This window comes from Salvelinus sp. IW2-2015, linkage group LG6.1, assembly GCF_002910315.2.
Source record: "Salvelinus sp. IW2-2015 linkage group LG6.1, ASM291031v2, whole genome shotgun sequence".
NCBI lineage: Eukaryota > Metazoa > Chordata > Actinopteri > Salmoniformes > Salmonidae > Salvelinus > Salvelinus sp. IW2-2015.
This window is the reverse complement of record NC_036845.1, coordinates 28,166,800-28,186,196: the sequence shown is the minus strand read 5'-3', so window position 1 is coordinate 28,186,196 and position 19,397 is coordinate 28,166,800. Positions and strand designations below refer to the sequence as shown.

At 43.9% G+C, this 19,397-nt stretch overlaps 1 protein-coding gene across 1 annotated transcript in view; it reads left to right on the top strand.

The window, feature by feature from the left end:
• Nucleotides 1–19,397, top strand: part of LOC111964771 (A disintegrin and metalloproteinase with thrombospondin motifs 2-like) — a 222,883-nt gene that overhangs the window by 154,104 nt on the left and 49,382 nt on the right. The window contains 1 exon segment of the mRNA XM_023988582.2: nucleotides 16,259–16,464. Coding sequence (XP_023844350.1) covers nucleotides 16,259–16,464 — 206 coding nt within the window.

Sequence of the window (19,397 nt, the reverse complement as noted above, 5' to 3'; positions counted from 1 at the left end):
AACTGGATTTATTGGTGTGTGTGGTGTGTGTGTGTTGTTGTGTGGTGTGTGTGTGTGTGCGTGCGTGCGTGCGTGCGTGCGGCGTGAACAGTAGTGGGAACGAGAGGCAATTTCCACAGGCCCACTGTAGTGAGACCTACTCCATTACAATAGGAGAGGGAGAGGAGAGAGAGAGAGAGAGAGAGGAGAGAGAGAGATGAGGGGAGAGAGAGAAAGAAGAGAGATAGAGAGAGGAGACAGAAGAAGAGAGAAGAGAGAGAGAGAAGAGAGAGAAGAGAGAGAAGACAGAGAGAGAGAGAGACAGAGAGAGAGCAGAAGAAGACAGAGAGAAGGGAGGAGAGGAAGAGACAGAGAGAAGAAAAGAGAGAGAGAGAGAGAGGAGAAGAGAGAGAGAGAGAGAAGAGAGGAGAGAAGAGAAGAGAGAGAGAGAGAGAGAGAGAGGAGAGAGAAGAGAGAGGAGAGAGAGAAGAGAGAGAGAGAGAGAGAGAGAGAGAGAGAGAGAGAGGACGCAGAGTCCCCTCTTCTGTTACAGTTCCTCTCTCCCTGGGCTCTATCGTTACAGCTCTGTGGAGGATGGAGAGATTGGATAGGAAAGACTATTCTTCCATTAGATCAACCAGATGCGACAGAATGTGCATGGAACTCCGGTGTGTTTTGTGTGGTGGTGTGATTTGGTGGTGGTGTGTTGTTGTGTGTGTGTGTGTTGTTGTTGATGTGGTGTGTGTGTGTGTGTGTGTGTGTTGTGTGTGTGTGTTGTGTGTGGTGTGTGTGTTGTGTGGGGTGTCGTGTGTGTGGTGGTGGTGTGTGTGTGTGCGCTTAACAGGCATGCTAACATTTGACGATGTGAACTTTTCTAATGAACTCTGCAGGGGATTGCCAACTCTTGGTCCATGTATTCTCCTCCACAGTGGCTGAACTACACTAACTACACACACAGTGGTGCATCCCTGTGTGTATTCGGGATGGAGTTTGTGGGGTGGGAGGTTGAGGAGGAACTGAGGACCCTCCCCTCTTAACTGGAAGCTCATAATGATTTACAGTAAATCTCAATGTTCTCATTAAAATCTGCATCATGGTCTGACCCGACCTTTGACTTCTCACATGTGGGATTGATGTAGTTCTCTATTTTGCCGTCTCCCTCTCTCCCTCCATCCCTCATTCTACCTCCCTCCCTCTCTCTCTTGTCTTCCCTCTCTCCCTCCTTCCCTCTCTTCCTCTCCCCCTCCTCCTCTCTCTCTCCCTCCCTCCCTCCCTCACTCTGTGAATGAGGATTAGTGGGTATTAGGTGTGCGGTGGACCAAGGAGAATGAAACAGTGTTTAGTGTCAGAGCCAAATTGGAAAAGGTGGGGAATATTTCCCTTTAATAAGTATTTTATTGAATTTGGCCTTGGCAAAGCCCCAATTTCCCTCTTTTTCCCATCCTCTCTTCTCCTCCCCTCTCTTCCCCTCAATCTCCTCCCGTGCTCTCTCCTCCTCTGAATCCAATACACAGTTTGTCTACAGTTACCATGCATTCCCAACAACTGCTGATACTGCCAATTGTTTTTATGTGTTAATTTCACGGCATTAAGGATTTGATCGTTTAATTTCCATACAGTTAGTTAATTATTAACGTTGTATGTCTACTGTGGTTTTTATACGGCGTGTTGTATGAATAATGACATTTCTAGAGTTAACATTGCCGCGTGATGCTTTGGAATGAACATTATTGCTTTGTGTGAATCCAGTCTTCAGGTGCTGTCTTCTACAGTAGAGTATTCTAGTGTTCTGTGAACATCTGGCCTGTTGATGATATTACAGTGGTGTGGTTCATGAGGACAGAGAGGCAGGGGAAGAGATATTAGCTGTGCTCTGCTCCCTGCTGGAGTATACGGTTACATACTATTACCCTGGAACGGAAGACGGCTCATTGATTAACCATGCTGCTCCCCAATGGAACCTGGAACCATCAGCGTTCCCAACGGAATCCCCAGCTCTGCTCTCTCTCTCTTTCAGGGAAGAGGGTCAGAATGTCGGGCGAGCCAGGAATAGATTATAGGAGGAATAATAATCATAATTATACATGGGACTTATATATCACTTTTCAAGGACCCAAAGTCACTTTACAATTATAGAAATGACAAAGAAAAACAACAAGACAGGAGTCAAAAGAAAAGATCAGACTAAACAAAACGTGAATAAAGAGAGGGGTGGGCTCAAAGAAGGGAAGGTGTGTGATGTATCAGTGGATGGGGAGGGGAGGGTTGGGGTTTGGAGTGAATAGGTTGGAGGCAGAAGTAGAGGTTCTAAACTCATAGAAGGGAGACGAAAGGCAGCTATGTACTGTAAACCAACCACCCGCACATGCACGTTAGCAGGCGTGCACACACGGTGAGTTGTTTTAACTAAATATTATTAAGTAACTGGTACCACTGCCTTTTCTTTCGTTTACTCAAATTTTCGGTTGAATGAACATTTTTATTTGTCCCAAACATAGCTCAGTCTTGAGAAAAAATAGGCAAAAATCCAGTCAACTTAAATTGTCTCATATGTTCATTCGACAAATGTTTTTTATTTGGGCATCTTGMCGAAAAAAAAGGCTGTGGAACTGTACTGAACCAAAATGTAAATGCACCATGCAACAGTTTCAATGATTTTANATGTTTTTTATTTGGGCATCTTGACGAAAAAAAAGGCTGTGGAACTGTACTGAACCAAAATGTAAATGCACCATGCAACAGTTTCAATGATTTTACTGAGTTACAGTTCATATAAAGAAATATGTCAATTCAAATGTAAAGGATGCCACCTTTCCAACAAGTCAAATCGTCAAATGTCTACCCTGCTAGAGCTGCCCTGGTCAATTGTAAGTGCTGTTATTGTAAAGTGGAAATGTCTAAGAGCAACAACGCCTCAGCCGCAAAGTGGTAGGCCACACAAGCTCACAGAATGGGACCGTCGGGTGCTGAAGTGCGTAGCACGTACAAATCATCCGTCCTCAGTTGCAACACTCACTACGAGTTCCAAACTGCCTCTGGAAGCAACGTCAGCACAAGAACTGTTCGTCGGGAGCTTCATGAAATAGGTTTCCATGGCCAACCACCTGCACACACTCCTAAGATCACCATGCGCAATGCCAAGCGTCGGCTGGAGTGGTGTAAAGCTCACCGCCATTGGACTCTGGAGCAGTGGAAATGTGTTTTCTGGAGTGATGAATCGTGCTTCACCATCTGGCAGTCCGCCAGATGAATCTGGGTTTGGCAGAGGCCAGGAGAATGTTACCTGTCCTAATGCATAGTGCCAACTGTAAAGTTTGGTGGAGGAGGAATAATGGTCTGGGGCTATTTTCCATGGTTCAGGGCTAGGCCCCTTAGTTCCAGTGAAGGGAAATCTTAACGCTACAAAATTAAATGCCATTCTAGACTAATCTGTGCTTCCAACTTTGTGGCAACAGTTTGAGGAAGGCCCTTTCCTTTTTCAGCATGACAATGCCCCCGTGCACAAAGCGAGGTCCATACAGAAATGGTTTGTCGAGATCAGTGTGGAAGAACTTGACTGGCCTGCACACAGCCCTGATCTCAACCCCATCGAACACCTTTGGGTTGAATTGGAATGCTGACTGCGAGCCAGACCTAATCGCCTAACATCAGTGCCCGACCTCACTAATCCTCTTGTTGGGGAATGGAAGCAAGTCCCCGCAGCAATGTTCCAACATCTAGTGGAAACCCTTCCCAGAAGAGTGGAGGCTGTTGTAGCAGCAAAGGGGGGACCAACTCCATATTAATGCCCATGATTTTGGAATGAGATCATGTAGTGTAAGCATCATGTAGTGTATGCGTCTGTTCGTCACAGATACCCAACAAAACAAAAAAAGTACCACAATTTGCTTCATGTAGCACGACACATCTCCTTCGCATAGATTTGATCAGGCTGTGGATTGTGGGCTGTGGAATGTCCCACTCCTCTTAAATGGCTGTGCGAAGTTGCTGGATATTAGCAGGAACTGGAACACGCTGTCGTACACGCCGATCCAGAGCATCCCAAACATGATCAATGGGCGACATGTCTGGTGTGCGTGCAGGCCATGGAAGAACTGGGACATTTTCAGCCTCCAGGAATTGTGTACAGATCCTTTCGACATGGGGCTGTGCATTATCATGTTGAAACATGAGGTGATGGCGGTGGAGTAATGGAACGACTTTGAGCCTCAGGATCTCTTCATGGAATCTGTGTGCATTCAAATTGCCATCGATAAAATACAATTGTGTTTGTTGTCCGTAGCTTATGCCTGCCCAAACCATAACCCCACAGCCACCATGGGGCACTCTGTTAACAACATTGACATGAGGAAACCGCTCGCCCACACGACGCCATACACGAGGTCTGTGGTTGTGAGGCCAGTTGAACGTACTACCAAATTCTCTAAACAACATTGGAGGTGGCTTATGGTAAAAAAATGAACATTCAATTATCTGGCAAACAGCTATGGTGGACATTCCTGCAGTCAGCATGCCAGTTGCACGCTACCTCAAAACTTGAGACATCTGTGGCATTGTGTTGTGGGACAAAACTGCACATTTTAGAGTGGCCTTTTATTGTCCCCAGCACAAGGTGCACCTGTGTAATGAGCATTCTGTTTAATCAGCTTTTCTTGATATGCCACACCTGTCAAGTCTTGGCAAAGGAGAAATGCTCAATAACAGGGATGTAAACAAATTTGTGCACAACATTTGAGAAATATAAGCTTTTTGTGCATATTTAACATTCCTGTGATCTTTTATTTGAGCTTTATATTTTGGTTTAATGAAACAGCGCTTTAAACGTACAATGTTTTCAANAGCTTTTTGTGCATATTTAACATTCCTGTGATCTTTTATTTGAGCTTTATATTTTGGTTTAATGAAACAGMGCTTTAAACGTACAATGTTTTCAACTTACATATTTGACACACGTTGACATACGTTGTGCATGTTCATTTATACAGTAATTCATATTCAACATGTCTTCACCTGGGATTTCAATTCACAACCTCTTGGTTCACAGCATTCCAATATTTTTGCTACTCAGCCATGTCTGTCAATAACTGATTTCACCTGTGTTGCTACACTTTGCACTTAAAGAAAATCTCAGCTCTGTTAAAAGTACACTCAAGAAAWRWTWYTTKATTTATCATWGTGATTGAGTAACATTAAAACAGRTAAAAWTATAGACCACCAACATTAGACAACAATACAGAAAAAACTAAAATGACTTAAATAATAAAATCTTATCAGGGATGAGAGAAAATAGTGAGATTAAATGATAATTGACACAGACGTGGTGGCATAGAACGATAGATCAGAATGCCGTGAACCAGGAAGTTGTGTGTTAAAATCCAAGGTGAGGACATGTTCAATAACATTTACTGTATAAATAAACATGTGTCAAAAATGTAAGCTGAAAAAATGTTATGTTAAAAGCACATTCTTTTTTAGTTAATATGCCTAAATAATAATTTATAGTTTAATGAACATATGAGACAAGTTGAGAAAACACATMATTTTAAATCKACAGAGGTTTTGCCAATGTTTTCTCAAGTTTGKGCCAAYWTTTTTTTTGTTCAGRTAACACTTGGAGGGAAAAGTTGTGTAAACAAAAAAAAAGGCTGTGGAACCAGTTACTTAATAATAATTAGCTGAAACAACTACATTTGCGGTAGTTTTTTTTTACAGTACACACACACACACACACACACACACACACACACACACACACACACACACACACCGGAGAGGAGAAGAGAGATGGTTCATTATGGGTTTTGATTACAGATCTATTAGTTTGACTCTGGCACTGTTCCTTGTACAGGGCGGTATGATTGAGAATGATGAATAATGTATTTCATTGTTTTTAATTGATAATTGCTATGAAGGACTCAGTTATGAAACACTGCCAATTGGCCACACAGATAGCACTTTATTAATTCTGCTTTGGCTGCCTCTAAAACTTGATGTTTAAAACAATAGGTTGTTCTACTTGGAGTGATAATTATCTTTGCGGTGAAATAATGCCAATAACAAAAGCCCAAACACTTTTATTTTATTCCAACTGTTATAATCCAATTCTAATGAGTATTCTTCAGCAGATTCMTCATAATTGTTTTGGAAAACAAACATTCATCTTGATTAAAATACAATCTCCATTAAACTACTGTAATGTGTCCGTTGGGTAGCTGGGTTAGACTAGATCATGAGTGTATCATGGCTTATGGGCTTTCATAAATCATAAGTAGAAAAGCCTATTCTCCATCCCTATGGCAAAACAGCGTGTGTCTCTCTCTCTGTATGGGAGGGCTGGAGAGAGAGGAGAGACCATTTGCATACATATTGTATCACACCTCTGGATGGGATCCTCTCTTTCTTTCTCTCTCTCTCTCTCTCTCTCTCTCTCTCTGTCGCTCTCTATCATTCTTCATATCTCTCCCCCCATGAAGCTTCTGAAGGAACACGTAATGAAGTGAGGAAATGAAGAGAGGAGGAGAGGAGGAGAGGAAGAGAGAATAGAAGAGAGAAGAGTCATCTGTTTTCTCTGTGATGTTGAGACATTTTTCTGGTCTGGCCGTACGTTGAGTTTGTACGTTTCAGACTTGTTCATTGGTTAAGTAACAATTCTCGCTCTGTGTGTATATGTGTGTGTGCGTTGTGTTGTTGACGAGTGTCCATCGGATGTTAGTGTTTGCTGTGAATTGTTGTGAACGTCAGTTGTTGCTGAAGGTGGACATTTCAGACTTGTTGATTGATTATGCAATGATTCTCACTGTCTGTGTGTGTGTGTACGTGTGTGTGTGTGTGCATGTGTGCGAGTGCATGAGCCTGTGCATTCGTATGTGCGTGCTTGTGTCTGTGTGTGTGCATGCCTGTTTGTGTCTGTGTGTGTGGCCGCGTTGGGGCGTCTGTGAGGAGCGTGCGTGTGTCGCTCTTCCTCTCCTCTCTCTCTCTCTTCTCTCTCTCTTCTCTCTCTCTTCTCTCTCTCTCTCTCGATCATCTCTCTCTCTCTCTCTCTCTCTCTCTCTCTCTCTCACTATTCTCTCCTCTCCTCTCTTTTTCTGTGTCTCTCTCTCTCAATTCAGTGGGCTTTATTGGCATGGGAAACATGTTTCTATCTCTGTGTCTCTGCGGTGTCTTTCTCCCCCCCCCCCTCTTCCTCTCTGTCTCTGGTGGTGACACAGGATCAGATGCTGGCTGTCCATATACGTCAGCTCTGGCTCCCAGCTCCCAGGCGGCCCCTCCTTAACACCAGTCTGTCAGGACAGTGCAGGGCCCCCAGCCAAGTGTGTTGTGTGTGCGTGTTTGTTTGCGTGTGCATGTGTGTCTGACGACGTGTGACCTGCAGGTCAAAAAGGGTGAGGGCAGGTGTCTCTAGGGTTGAGGAGGGGTGCAGCTAGGTGCCAGATGCTGTCCAGACAAAAATCGTTTTGAATACACATGCGCTTAAACAGACGCACACACTCACACGTACCTCTCCTCCCTATTCACCTGCCTGTGTAGCAGAAACTGTACTGCTCCCTTTCAGTGACGGGAACACATACACACGCATGGTGGATCCGTGGGCGAAGAATTTGATGGTGACCTGTGAGAGATGGATCCGTCTGGCTGTGGACAGTGGTGGGATTATTCTCCCATCTCTAGTGTGGGGGCGAGCAGCAGGAAGTAGTGTCTTCCCTCACTGCCTTCCCTCCCTCCCTGCCTGCCTGGAGGAAATGTTTCTCCAGCCTTTTATTTCATAAGAGAAAGAGACACTCCTTTAGAAATCTTTCCTTCGTGGAGACCTAACCCTAAATCAAGCTCGATGAGAGTCAGAAAAGCTTGATGTCAGCAAGGCGTGTGTGTGTGTGCACGTTGTAGCAAGACGTCCCCAGAGCAAGTTAGGGTTAAGTGCCTTGCTCAAGGACACATTGACAGATTTTTCACCTTGACAGCTCAGGTATTCGAACCAGCAACCTTTCAATTACTGGCAACGCTCTAACCACTCGGCTACCTGCCACCCTGTGTGTGCACATGTGTGTGTGTGTGTGTGTGCAAACATGTTTATGTGTGCACATGTGTGCGTGTGTGTGTGTGTGCGTACGTATGTTTGTTAACTTGGTAGAACTAAATAGCCCTGGCTTTACTGTATAGGATGCTAAGGCAGTGTGGTTGGAGAACTCTTGGATTTCTCTGTATATTGTGTCTCCTTATAATAGACAATGATAGTCTTGATGGTTAATGTAGCGCTCAACAGGGAAGATTGTGGCATTATTGTGCTGCGTGTGAGTAGTCCTGTCTCTTCAACTTATCCTCTAGGTCTGTCTATTACACACTCATATTCCGTTTAATTGCCGTAGAGAGAGTTAGCTAAACAAATCAGGCTAAATTGCATTATTGCAGTGATTGGATCATATTATCGTCAGCCTTAGCACAGTAACACACACACGCACACACACTACATCACCACAAGCACACACACATCACATGCACACACACACACACACACACACACACACACACACACCACACACACACACACACACACACACACAGCACACAACACACACCACACACCACACGACAACACACACACACACACACACACATACACACAGGTGTGAGACATGGCAATGTAGCAGGACTCTGAAAGCAGAAAGCTATAGCACAGAATGCAACAAGCTCTCACCGTCTCTCTGCAGAATCCGACGTTTGTCCATAAACGTAACAGTTCAAAGGTTAAGTTTAGGCATTCATTCCGAATGGTTAAGTTAAGTGCTAAGGTTTGGGGTAGTGTTAAAACAAAAACCACTCCAAGGTTAAAATGTTATTCTGAATGGTTAAGTTAAGGGTTAAGGTTTGGGATAGGGTTAAAACAAACAAATACAAAACTAGTTCCTAGCACTGGGATTGAATACCCGAGCCTCTGAGCTGGAGCTTGCGGCATACGCCCATCCGCCATCCCCGTGCACAACGCCCTAGAAAATCMCAATCCTACTTGATGGTAATAGCACTCACCGTTGCCCCTAGTTGTCCGACATCCTGCTTACATGGACGGATGTCGAATTTCGCAGTGGACCTGGCTGCAGAATCCTCCCCATCACACAGACAGGGCCTGAACTAGATCCAGACAGTTACATAATGATGTGGCCATACAGGCCTCTAGGTCTCCTTGCTCTCTATCTGACTGGTACCGGTCTCATCTTCGGAGAAAGCTCACTAAGGTCAGATGAACACATGTTAATGATGCACAGTGCACACAGTGTGGCAAAACTAATGGAACACATTGTTTGTGTTGTATTTTACAGCAAAGGTGTGATGGACTAAAGTCACTAAATCATGTACCTGTYCCCTAAATCCACCCAATCGAATGAACAATACCAGCCAAGTCCTGGAAGTTACTGATCTGTTTAACCATGGGGACCCATTCACATAAATTAGTGGTGGAATATTGAAATGAATCATTAAGAAAATACTTTTTAAAAACAGTTATTGATTAAAGCAAGTTTTAATTCACGTATTTTAATCATTTACATTGCGGGTCGTGCTTTGGGAATTGCAATCTGTAAAAATGTGATTGCTGATTAACTGACTAAATAATGAAACCAATAAAATAAGGTGAATCAGAGTTCAATATGTGTGTCATCGGAGCCTCTTCGTCTTATTCTGCGTTCTGTTCCTTGTCTTTACTTTTAATGAGTGCTCGCTCGGTGGAGGTGCGACTGACATTTTTTGCGACCTCACAATGCGTTGCTACATGTCCAGATGCTAGCGACCGCTTTAACGATCCGCGCCACTCATCACCTTGACGACCTATAAACCTGTCGCCAAGGAGCCAAAGTGTCCATGCTTTGAGCTATGTGGCCAAGGTGTGCATTTGTAAGCAAAGTAGTCTTGTGTGTGTGTGTGGGGTGTGTGTGTGTGGGGTGGGTGGGTGGTTTGAGTGGGGGAGGGAGGGAGGGATAGGATAGGTGTGTGTACCTGTGTGCCTGTGTGTGTGTGTTGTTTGTTGAGTCAGTGAGCTGGATATGAACAACAAGATCTCACGGTTTAACCAATTTGACTTCAGACGTTTTTCCATGTTTCTCCAACCCTTAAATGCCTAAGTTGTTCCAAACGTCAACTTTAAACATGTTTTGGGTAGCTCCTCCTGCTGCAGCTGCAACTCGGGTTGCACTGCTGCTGTCTCTCATTCTGACTGGTTAAGTTAAGAGGTTTGAGATAGGGTTAAAACACCATCTCAGTCCACAACGCCCTAACAAAGCCCAAGCCTACTTGTAATAGCGCTCACCGTTGCCCCTAGTAGTGGGTTTTGAAGGCACCTCCCGATGTCCTCGGGACATGGAGGGATGTCCAATTTCGAAGTGAATCTTGAGTCACTTGGCTAGGTATGAGACCTTGCACTGGAGTAACCTCGACATGTCTGACATCAAGGTCTCTACTGTTCGCATACGCACACATGCACACTAGTGGAGACACACCAAGAGAGAGACACACACACACACACATACACCCCCCCACACACACACATACACACACATGCTCACAGCAATGCATGCACACACACAGGGGCATCTGGACTTCCCGAACTCATAGCAATGTGCACACACACACATCGGCCTGAGTTGTACCCCCCAGCACAAACTCACACATGCACACACACACTTGCAAGAGAGAAGCAACGGAAAGAGTATGTGTCTAAGGTCATTGCCACCTGAACATTTTCAGCAGCTCTTCAGAGTACAAAGAAACCTTCCACACTATGTCCTGCCACACGGTCTGCTTTAGCAAAGACATCTCAATATTAGGACTGCTTTGACCTGAATAATCACCATTAATCTCCTCCTCTATACACTCTTAGAAAAAAGGTTTCCAAAAGGGTTCTTTGGCCGTCCCCATAGGAGAACCCTTAACGGTTCCAGGTAGAACCCTCTGGACAGGGTTCTACATGGAACCCAAAAGGGTTCTACCTGGAACCAAAAAGGGTTCTCTCTCTCTCTCTCTCTCTCTCTCTCTCTCTCTCTCCGTCTCTCCTCTCTGCTCTCTCGCTGCTTGTTGGCTCTCTCCCCCTCCCCCCTCTCTCTCCTCTCTCTCTCTCTCCTCTCTCTCTCTCCTCTCTCTCTCTCTTCTTCTCCAGGCACTCCAGACATCCTTGACATTTGCAAAGGTTGAAAGACAGAGTGCCTTTGTCTCCTAATAAGGGCGCGCCTTCTCCTCACCTGAATGAGAAAGTCCTATAGGGGGGAAGAGAGGGGAGAGACCGGAAGGGAGGCAGTGGGCGTCTTTTTTAGGGGGAGAAGGGTGAAATAATATGTTTATGTCTCACTGGTAAAAGGGAGGGGGAGGCAGGGGGATGTTTTGGTAGAGGGGGGTAGGTAAAAGGGTAATATTTTATTTATTTTATTTTGGTCCCGTGTGGCTCATTTGGTAGAGCAGGGCGCTTGCAATGCCAGGGTTGTGGGTTTAATTCCCACGGGGGCCCCGTACGAAAAAATACAAAAATGTATGCACTCACTACAGTACGATGCTCTGGATAAGAGCGTTTGCTAAATGACAACATTTTTTTTTTTATGTAAATGGCCCACCTTGTGTCACTGTACCCATGCAATTTAAATATATTCTGACTGCACTGCATCTGATTTAGGAGAGATGGAGAGGAGAGGGAGGAGAAGAGGGAAAACAGGATTAGGGAAGAAAAGGAGAAAGACAAGATGGACAATGTATCAGTCTTTTATGTCATGCGGAGAAAGTGTTGTAGGTGACAATAACAACAATTTTTTTTAAATAAGCAGAATTATTTTGTTAGCATTGTCAAGACGAGCCAGACACAGTGAAACACATAGACTGATTACAGAACTGTAGGTGAGAAGAGTAGATGTTGTTTATTTCTGTGTACCTGGTGGCAGTCTCTGGAGGGAGACACTGATGCCTCTCCACAAGACTGTGACACTCACTATAAATATAGGGAAGAAGACTGAAGCAGAACTGTGACACTCAAGGTCTTTCTGGTTTTCTCCTCGTCGCTTTCTCTTTCTCTCTCTCTCTCTCGCGCTCTCTCTCTCTCTCTAGCTCTGTCTTATAGAGATAAATCATGACTTCACATCTCTTTCTCTCTCTCTCTCTCTTTCTTTTTCTCTTAGGACACCTGCTCAAAAGCTATTCAAGTTAAGGAAGTAGGCAGGCTTAGTTTACTCAAGGCCCAGGAATGACAGATTGAGTTGTTTGTAATAGACCTGTGGGCTTCGGGGAAGAAAATGAAGTCGACATTAGAGGGCAAGAGTTAACAAGGGATGTTTTCGTTGTTATTACCTTACCCCAATTTCTTCTTTATTGAAACTCGACATAATTTCCACACTAATTTGCAGTCTTAGGACATGTTTTCCAAAGGAATGGCATTCACGTAAAAAAAGACGAAAGACTTCAAAAGCTGCTTTCCGTCAATTGTGTTACGTAATCAGAAGTAAAAAAATATCTGAAATAAACCTGTCTTTAAAAGCAGATGCTGTGGTTATGACATCATGCTCGTAATGTTTTATTTTTTTATTTTAGAAAAAGGACAGGGGCCTTAATTTGAGCTAATTCCGTTAACGATGGTAAGAAATTGTCAACAGCGTGTGGTCACAGACACATGATAGCGTAGACAATGGCACCTGCTGGAAAAATTATTTTACACCCATGGGTGTTTAAGAAAAAATATCACATTTAATTATCATTTTTTCCCCTGCAGTTTTTCCCTACACTTCTACTTTAGTTAGAGATAGGAAGCTGACATTCTCACCATGTTCTGTCACTCATGTGTAGCTGCTACTGAATCCTATTCCTCAGACTCCGCAGACAATATTAGCCATGCGGCGCGTTGTTTTACCCATGAGCCGGTTGCCTAGGTAACATTGCATAAGAGGAGCGGGAAGGAAAGGATGCCCCTTGCTAATTGACAGACGGGAGACTAGGTGGCAGATCTACCCAGCAGCCCCGTTGCTCTCTTGCACTCTCTCTCTTTCCCTCCATATATCTCTCTAGCTCTCTCTCTCTCTTTCTCTCCCTCTCTCTTTCTCTTGTTCTCTCTCTCTCTTTCTATCTCTATCACTTCCCCTTGCTAATTGAGAGACGGGAGACTAGGTGGCAGATCTACCCAGCAGCCCCTAGCGTCTCCTATCTCTCTTCTCTCTTCCTTTTTTTCATCTCTCTCTTCTCTCATCTCTCTCTCTCTCTCTCTCTCTCTCTCTCTTTCTCTCTCTCTCTCGTCCTCTCTCCTCTCTCTCTCTCTCTCTCTCTGCTTGCTTCTCTCTCTCTCTATCTCTGTGTTTCTCTACAACACTTTAATGCGCAACACACTGATCGTATGTGTTAAACTAGTGTGGATCCAACAGTTCAACATAGTGTGTGTTAAAAAAAACAATATGGCCCCTAATGCATCTCTCCATATGTGTTAGCTTAGTGTCTCTTCTTCCTAATATCACTGTCCTTTGTATCAAGTTCTTTCCTTATCATTATATGAGTAAAAAAAGACACYGTATATACAAAAGAATGGGGACACSCCTTAAAATTAGTGTATTCTGCTATTTCAGCCAATCCCGTTGCTGACAGGTGTATAACATTTAGCACACACCCATGTAATCTCCATAGACAAACATTGGCAGTAGAATGGCCTTACTGAAGAGCTCAGTGACTTTCAACGTGGCACCGTCATAGGATGCCACCTTTCCAACAAGTCAGTTCGTCAAATGTCTGCCCTGCTAGAGCTGCCACGGTCAGCTTGAAGTGCTGTTATTGTGAATTGGAAACGTCTAGGAGCAACAACGGAGTGGTAGGCCACACAAGCTCACAGTTTGGTGAAGGAGGAATAATGGTCTGGGGCTGTTTTTCATGGTTCGGACTAGGCCCCTTAGTTCCAGTGAAGGGAAATCTTAACGCTACAGCATACAATGACATTCTAGACGATTCTGTACTTCGAACTGTGTGGCAATAGTTGGTTTGTTGAGATTGGCGTGGAAGAGCTTGACTGGCCTGCATAGGACCCTGACCTAAACCTCATCGAACACCTTTGAGATGAATTGGAACGCCTACTGCGAGCCAAGTCTAATCGCCCAACAGCAGTGCCCGACCTCACTAATGCTCTTGTGGCTGAATGGAAGCAAATTCCCAGATCCAGTGGAAATCCTTCCCAGAAGAGTGGAGGCTGTTATAGCAGCAAAGGGGGGGACCAACTGCATATTAATGCCCATGATTTTGRAATGAGATGTTTGACGAGCAGGTGTCCACATACTTTTGGTATAGCTTAGTTATACCTGTCCAATTGAGATGCTACCAATATAATTGAATAAGCACCACCAGTGGACTAAGCACCACCTAAATGGGGATCAAAGTCTCACTGTATTTGGCCTAGCGTTCTGGGTCTGCTAAATAAATAAATGGTGCTTGAGTGTCTTGAGGAATATGTCTGTACTCTTAAGTATTGTCATGTTAAATGTGCAGTGTAGTGTACTATACTTGAGTTTCCCACGCTTTCCCACAGTGACCACGCAACTGCTCCCCACAGTGAAGCATCTCTCTCTGTGAGACCACGTCCCTCAGCCTGTTTGCGCTGCCTGGCAACTGCAGGCTAAGGCCACGCACATACAAGCTCTAACACACACACAAACACACACACACTCCTCAGCTAAGAGTGGCCCCGTGCAGAGCCTGACAGGACATTGCTTGTAGATTCCGTAGAGAGACATGTGGCTCCAGATTGACGTGGTGTTCCCAGTCTTCCCAACAAGCGGATAATGTTCCATGGAGGCCACAGTGTTTCTGTTTGTGTCAAGAGGTGGGATGAGGGGAGCCAGCCTTGGCTTTGGAGACAGCATCATTTATCCTCTCCTGAATCCCATCACACCACTCCAGCTACAGTATCTCAGCCCGATACACACAGCTACTTGTATGTGTGTGTGTGTGTGTGTGTGTGTGTGTGTGTGTGTGTGTGTGTGTGTGTGTGTGTGTGTGTGTGTGTGTGTGTGTGTGTGTGTGTGTGTGTGTGTGTGTGTGTGTGTGTGTGTGTGTGTGTGTGTGTGTGTGTGTGTGTGTGTGTGTGTGTGTGTGTGTGTGTGTGTGTGTGTATGAGCATGTGTGTGTGTGTGTGTGTGTGTGTGTGTGTGTGTGTAGCCTCAATTGCACATAGACTTACCTAGGAGTGCTAAGAGTGTTTAGACCCAACGTGAAGAGCTACTTGTATGTGTATGTGTGTGTGTATCTAAGAAGTTCTAAGCTTCAAGTTCCTCGGCGTACACATCACTGACGATTTAAAATGGTCCGCTCACACAGACAGTGTGGTGAAGAAGGCGCAGCAGCGCCTCTTCAACCACAGGAGACTGAAGAAATTTGGCGTGGCCCTTAAAACCCCAAACTTTTACAGATGCACAATTGAGAGCATCCTGTCGGGCTTTATCACCGCCTGGTATGGCAACTGCACCGCCCGCAACCGCAGGGCTCTCCAGAGGGTGGTGTGGTCTGCCCAACGCATCATCGGGAGCAAACTACTTGTCCTCCAGGACACCCACAGCTCCCAATGTCACAGGAAGGCCAAAAAGATCATCAACGACATCAACCACCTGAGCCACGGCCTGTTCACCCCGCTATCATCCAGAAGGCGAGATCAGTACAGGTGCATCAAAGCTGGGRCCGAGAGACTRAAAAACAGCKTCTRTCTCAAGGCCATCAGACTGTTAAATAGCCATCACTAGCCGACTTCCACCCGATTACGTAACCCTGCACCTTAGAGGSTGCTGCCCTATATACATAGACTTGGAATCACTGGCCACTTTAATAATGGAACACTAGTCACATTAATGTTTAAATAATGTTTACATTCTGCTTTACTCATCTCATATGTATATACTGTATTCTATTCCACTGTATTTTAGTCAATGCCACTCCGACATTGCTCAATCTAATATTTATGTGTTTCTTAATTCCATTCTTTTACTTTTAGATTAGTGTGTATTGTTGTGAACTGTTAGATACTACTGCACTGTTGGAGCTAGGAACACATTTATGTGTATGTGACCAATATAACTTGATTTGATTTGAAGTCTATTGAGTGTTTAGCCACCACACAATCAGGGATGTGAATTACAATATTGGGTTGATTAGTCAAATCTGTTAGAGATATATGTACATATTCACCAACAGTTATACCTACATATTTGTGCTTTCTGCCTGTGTCTCAGTGTGTGTGTGCACGTGTATGTGTGTGTGTTTTAGACATTAACCCTGTCTGTGTTTGTGTTGTCTCTAGGTGCTGATCTGCCTAGTATGATGGACCTGGAGTCCCTGTATCGTGGTGTGGAGCAGAGAATCAACCAGACCCGAGCCCAGAGACAGAGGAGACAGAGTCCAGAAAGAGCCTACAACATTGAGGTCCTACTGGGGGTGGACGACTCTGTGGTGCAGTTCCACGGCAAGGAAAACGTCCAGAAGTACCTGCTCACACTCATGAACATCGTAAGTACAGTACACTCACACCACCGGAGACTGCTGCGGGGAGAACGGCTCATAAAAATGKCCGGAGCGAATGGAACGGCGCCAAACACCTGGAAACCATGTGTTTGATGTATTTGATACCATTCCACTGATTCCGCTCCAGTTATTACCACGCGCCCGTTCTCCCCAGTTAAGCTGTCACCAACCTCCTGTGACTCACACAGAGTCATACACACATTGTAGGATACTATGTGCATTATGCGCCATTAGTGTGACCCTAGCCCCTGTGTCTTCTGTTAGAAAGGTGCTGCAAGCGGTTCATTCACTGTGAACACTTTAATCCAATAACCAGAAGAGTAATGAAGACAACTGTAGTACAATGTGTACGTGGTTTCTACAAGAGAATAAATAATTAGACGATAAGTCACGTACGAAGAGTCATCAGCAACACAGTAATGGAGCAATAAGGAAATATGCGTAGACGTAATGGCAGAAGAATATGCATCATAATCTGGAATGTACATTATACACAAATACAATGGCAAATATTATATGAAAGATATATAAATAATAGTCAGGGATATACTCTGAGTGTACAAAACATTGACACCTGCTCTTTCCACGACATAGACTGACCAGGTGAATCCAGGTGAAAGCTATGATCCCTTATTGTTGTCAATTGTTAAATCTGCTTCAATCCGTGTAGATGAAGAGGAGGAGACAGGTTAAATAAGGATGTTTAAGCCTTAAGACAACCGAGACATGGATTGTGTATGTGTGCCATTCAGAGGGTGAATGGGCAAGACCAAATATTTAAGTGCATTTGAATGGGGTATGGTAGTAGATGCCAGGCGCACCGGTTTGAGTGTGTCAAAAACTGCAACGATGCTGGGTTTCTCACGCTCAACAGTTTCCCATGTGTATCAAGAATGGTCCATCACACAAAGGACATCCAGCCAATTTGACACAACTGTGGGAAACATTGGAGTCAACATTGGCCAGCATCCTTGTGGAACACTTCCGACACCTTGTAGAGTCCATGCCCCTACAAATTGAAGGTGTTCCTAATGTTTTGTACACTCAGTGTATAGATAGGCGAGTGGCAAGGCTAACTAGCAAAGAGCTAACAAGGACATATTAGCAATGGGAGCTAGCACCTCAAGTGCACCCGCTGCTGAGGAGAGAGAGCGAGTGAGAGGAGCCTGGCCTAGGCTACTGTTGATTGCAAAGATGGGGGCCTTTTTCATTGAAGTAAATCAAAAGTTAGACAAGAAAGAGTACAGACTAGTGAAAAGAAGCCGGCAAGGGGATGTCCTTCATTGTGACAAGTTGTAATATTGTCGTGGACACAGATGAGAAGAACGTTAGCGTGGCCAAATGGACTATGTGTGTGCAACTCGCTATTCAGGTTTGATGCAATTTTCAAACCTGAATTKATTTATTTGTGTATGTATTATCATTTGTTTCATCATTATTATTATTGTATATCATTATTATTATGGTAGGCCTATTTAAGAATCTAAATCAGTGAAAAAAGTGTTGTGTTTMATTTTTGTTGAGATATTTTCTTTTGCTAAATTAAGTTTGGACGGTCTTTTTTTATTTTGTGCTCCTTAAGATACAGTAGGTTAAAAGTAGGCCTGTTTAAAATAAATATCATTATCCTATTGCTGCCATTTGTTTGGTAGGCATACGGGAGACATTCGCCTTGTTGTTAATTGCTGCAATATAGGTCAAGCCTGTTCAAAACTCATGTGAAGGTTTAAACGATTTAAAAAAATATATGCAACACGTGTTTTGTTTCGTTCTGTTGAGCCATTTAATTTGGACAAATTATGTTCCAACTTAATGTTGTGTTTGCCGCAATATAATATACTTACCGGTCTGTATAGGCTACTTGCATTTAAACCATGAAAAGGAAAAAACAAAGGGCGAGATGCAAAATGTAATTTAATGCCGCAATATAATTACCTTTTTGTATTTTCCCTATAAACAATGACTGGACTTAATTTCAGTCAAACGACAGTTGAGGTGAGGAAGAATGTTTTACGCCTATGTAACAGTATAACTTTACGTCCGTCCCCTCGCCCATACATTTCACATCCGTTACACCTACCAGAGTTACTACTTTAATCTCACAATATAATGCTTATCTTTATAAAACAAATATTTGGTTCGAAAATTTACGAATGCACATTCTGTACGCATATATCTGTCTAGCAGTAGTAGACTATCTGAAAAGGACAAAGACATTTATGTCTGTGTTGAAACATGGTGCCAGAATATCTCTATCTTTCTCTCAGTCTCTCCAGGGCTAGGCCTAAGCTTCTCTTCCTTTATATATATATATTTTTTACAGTGGACACCTAGGCCTATAGGCATATATGCATGAAATGCCCTGATGAATTTGCTCTCAAATCTTCAACAGCTGAAAAGTGAGGTGGAAAATTATTGTTTTTAGGAGAGTAAAAAACAAAACAATAGGACGTTTTTAAGGACATGTACTGTAGCTGTGAATAATATGGTGAATATTGCTTGTCTCTCTCAAATCCAAAATAAAATAAAATGTTATTGGTCGCGTACACATATTTTGCAGATGTAATCGCAGCTGCAGGAAAATGTTCATGTTTCTAGCTCCGACAGTGCAGTAATACCTCTCTTTCTACTCTTGGATCTGAACGGGTCTCTTGGATACGAACCGGCACAGGTCTGTTTTTCGACTGCCTTTTTGGAACGGGTCTGACTGTCCTCAGCGCCATTTGGAATGGGTCTCCGTTTTTTAAAATTGTATGCATATCGGGTCAGGTGGGCAAGCCACGGAACAATTTTGGAATGCATCCAACAGTTTGGACCCGTGAAGACCTCTAGCTTGAAGCAATGAGTGACATATTTGAAGGGCAGAGGTGCATTTTGAATGCACAACCCAACCCCTCCCCTTTTTTCAACTGGTTGTT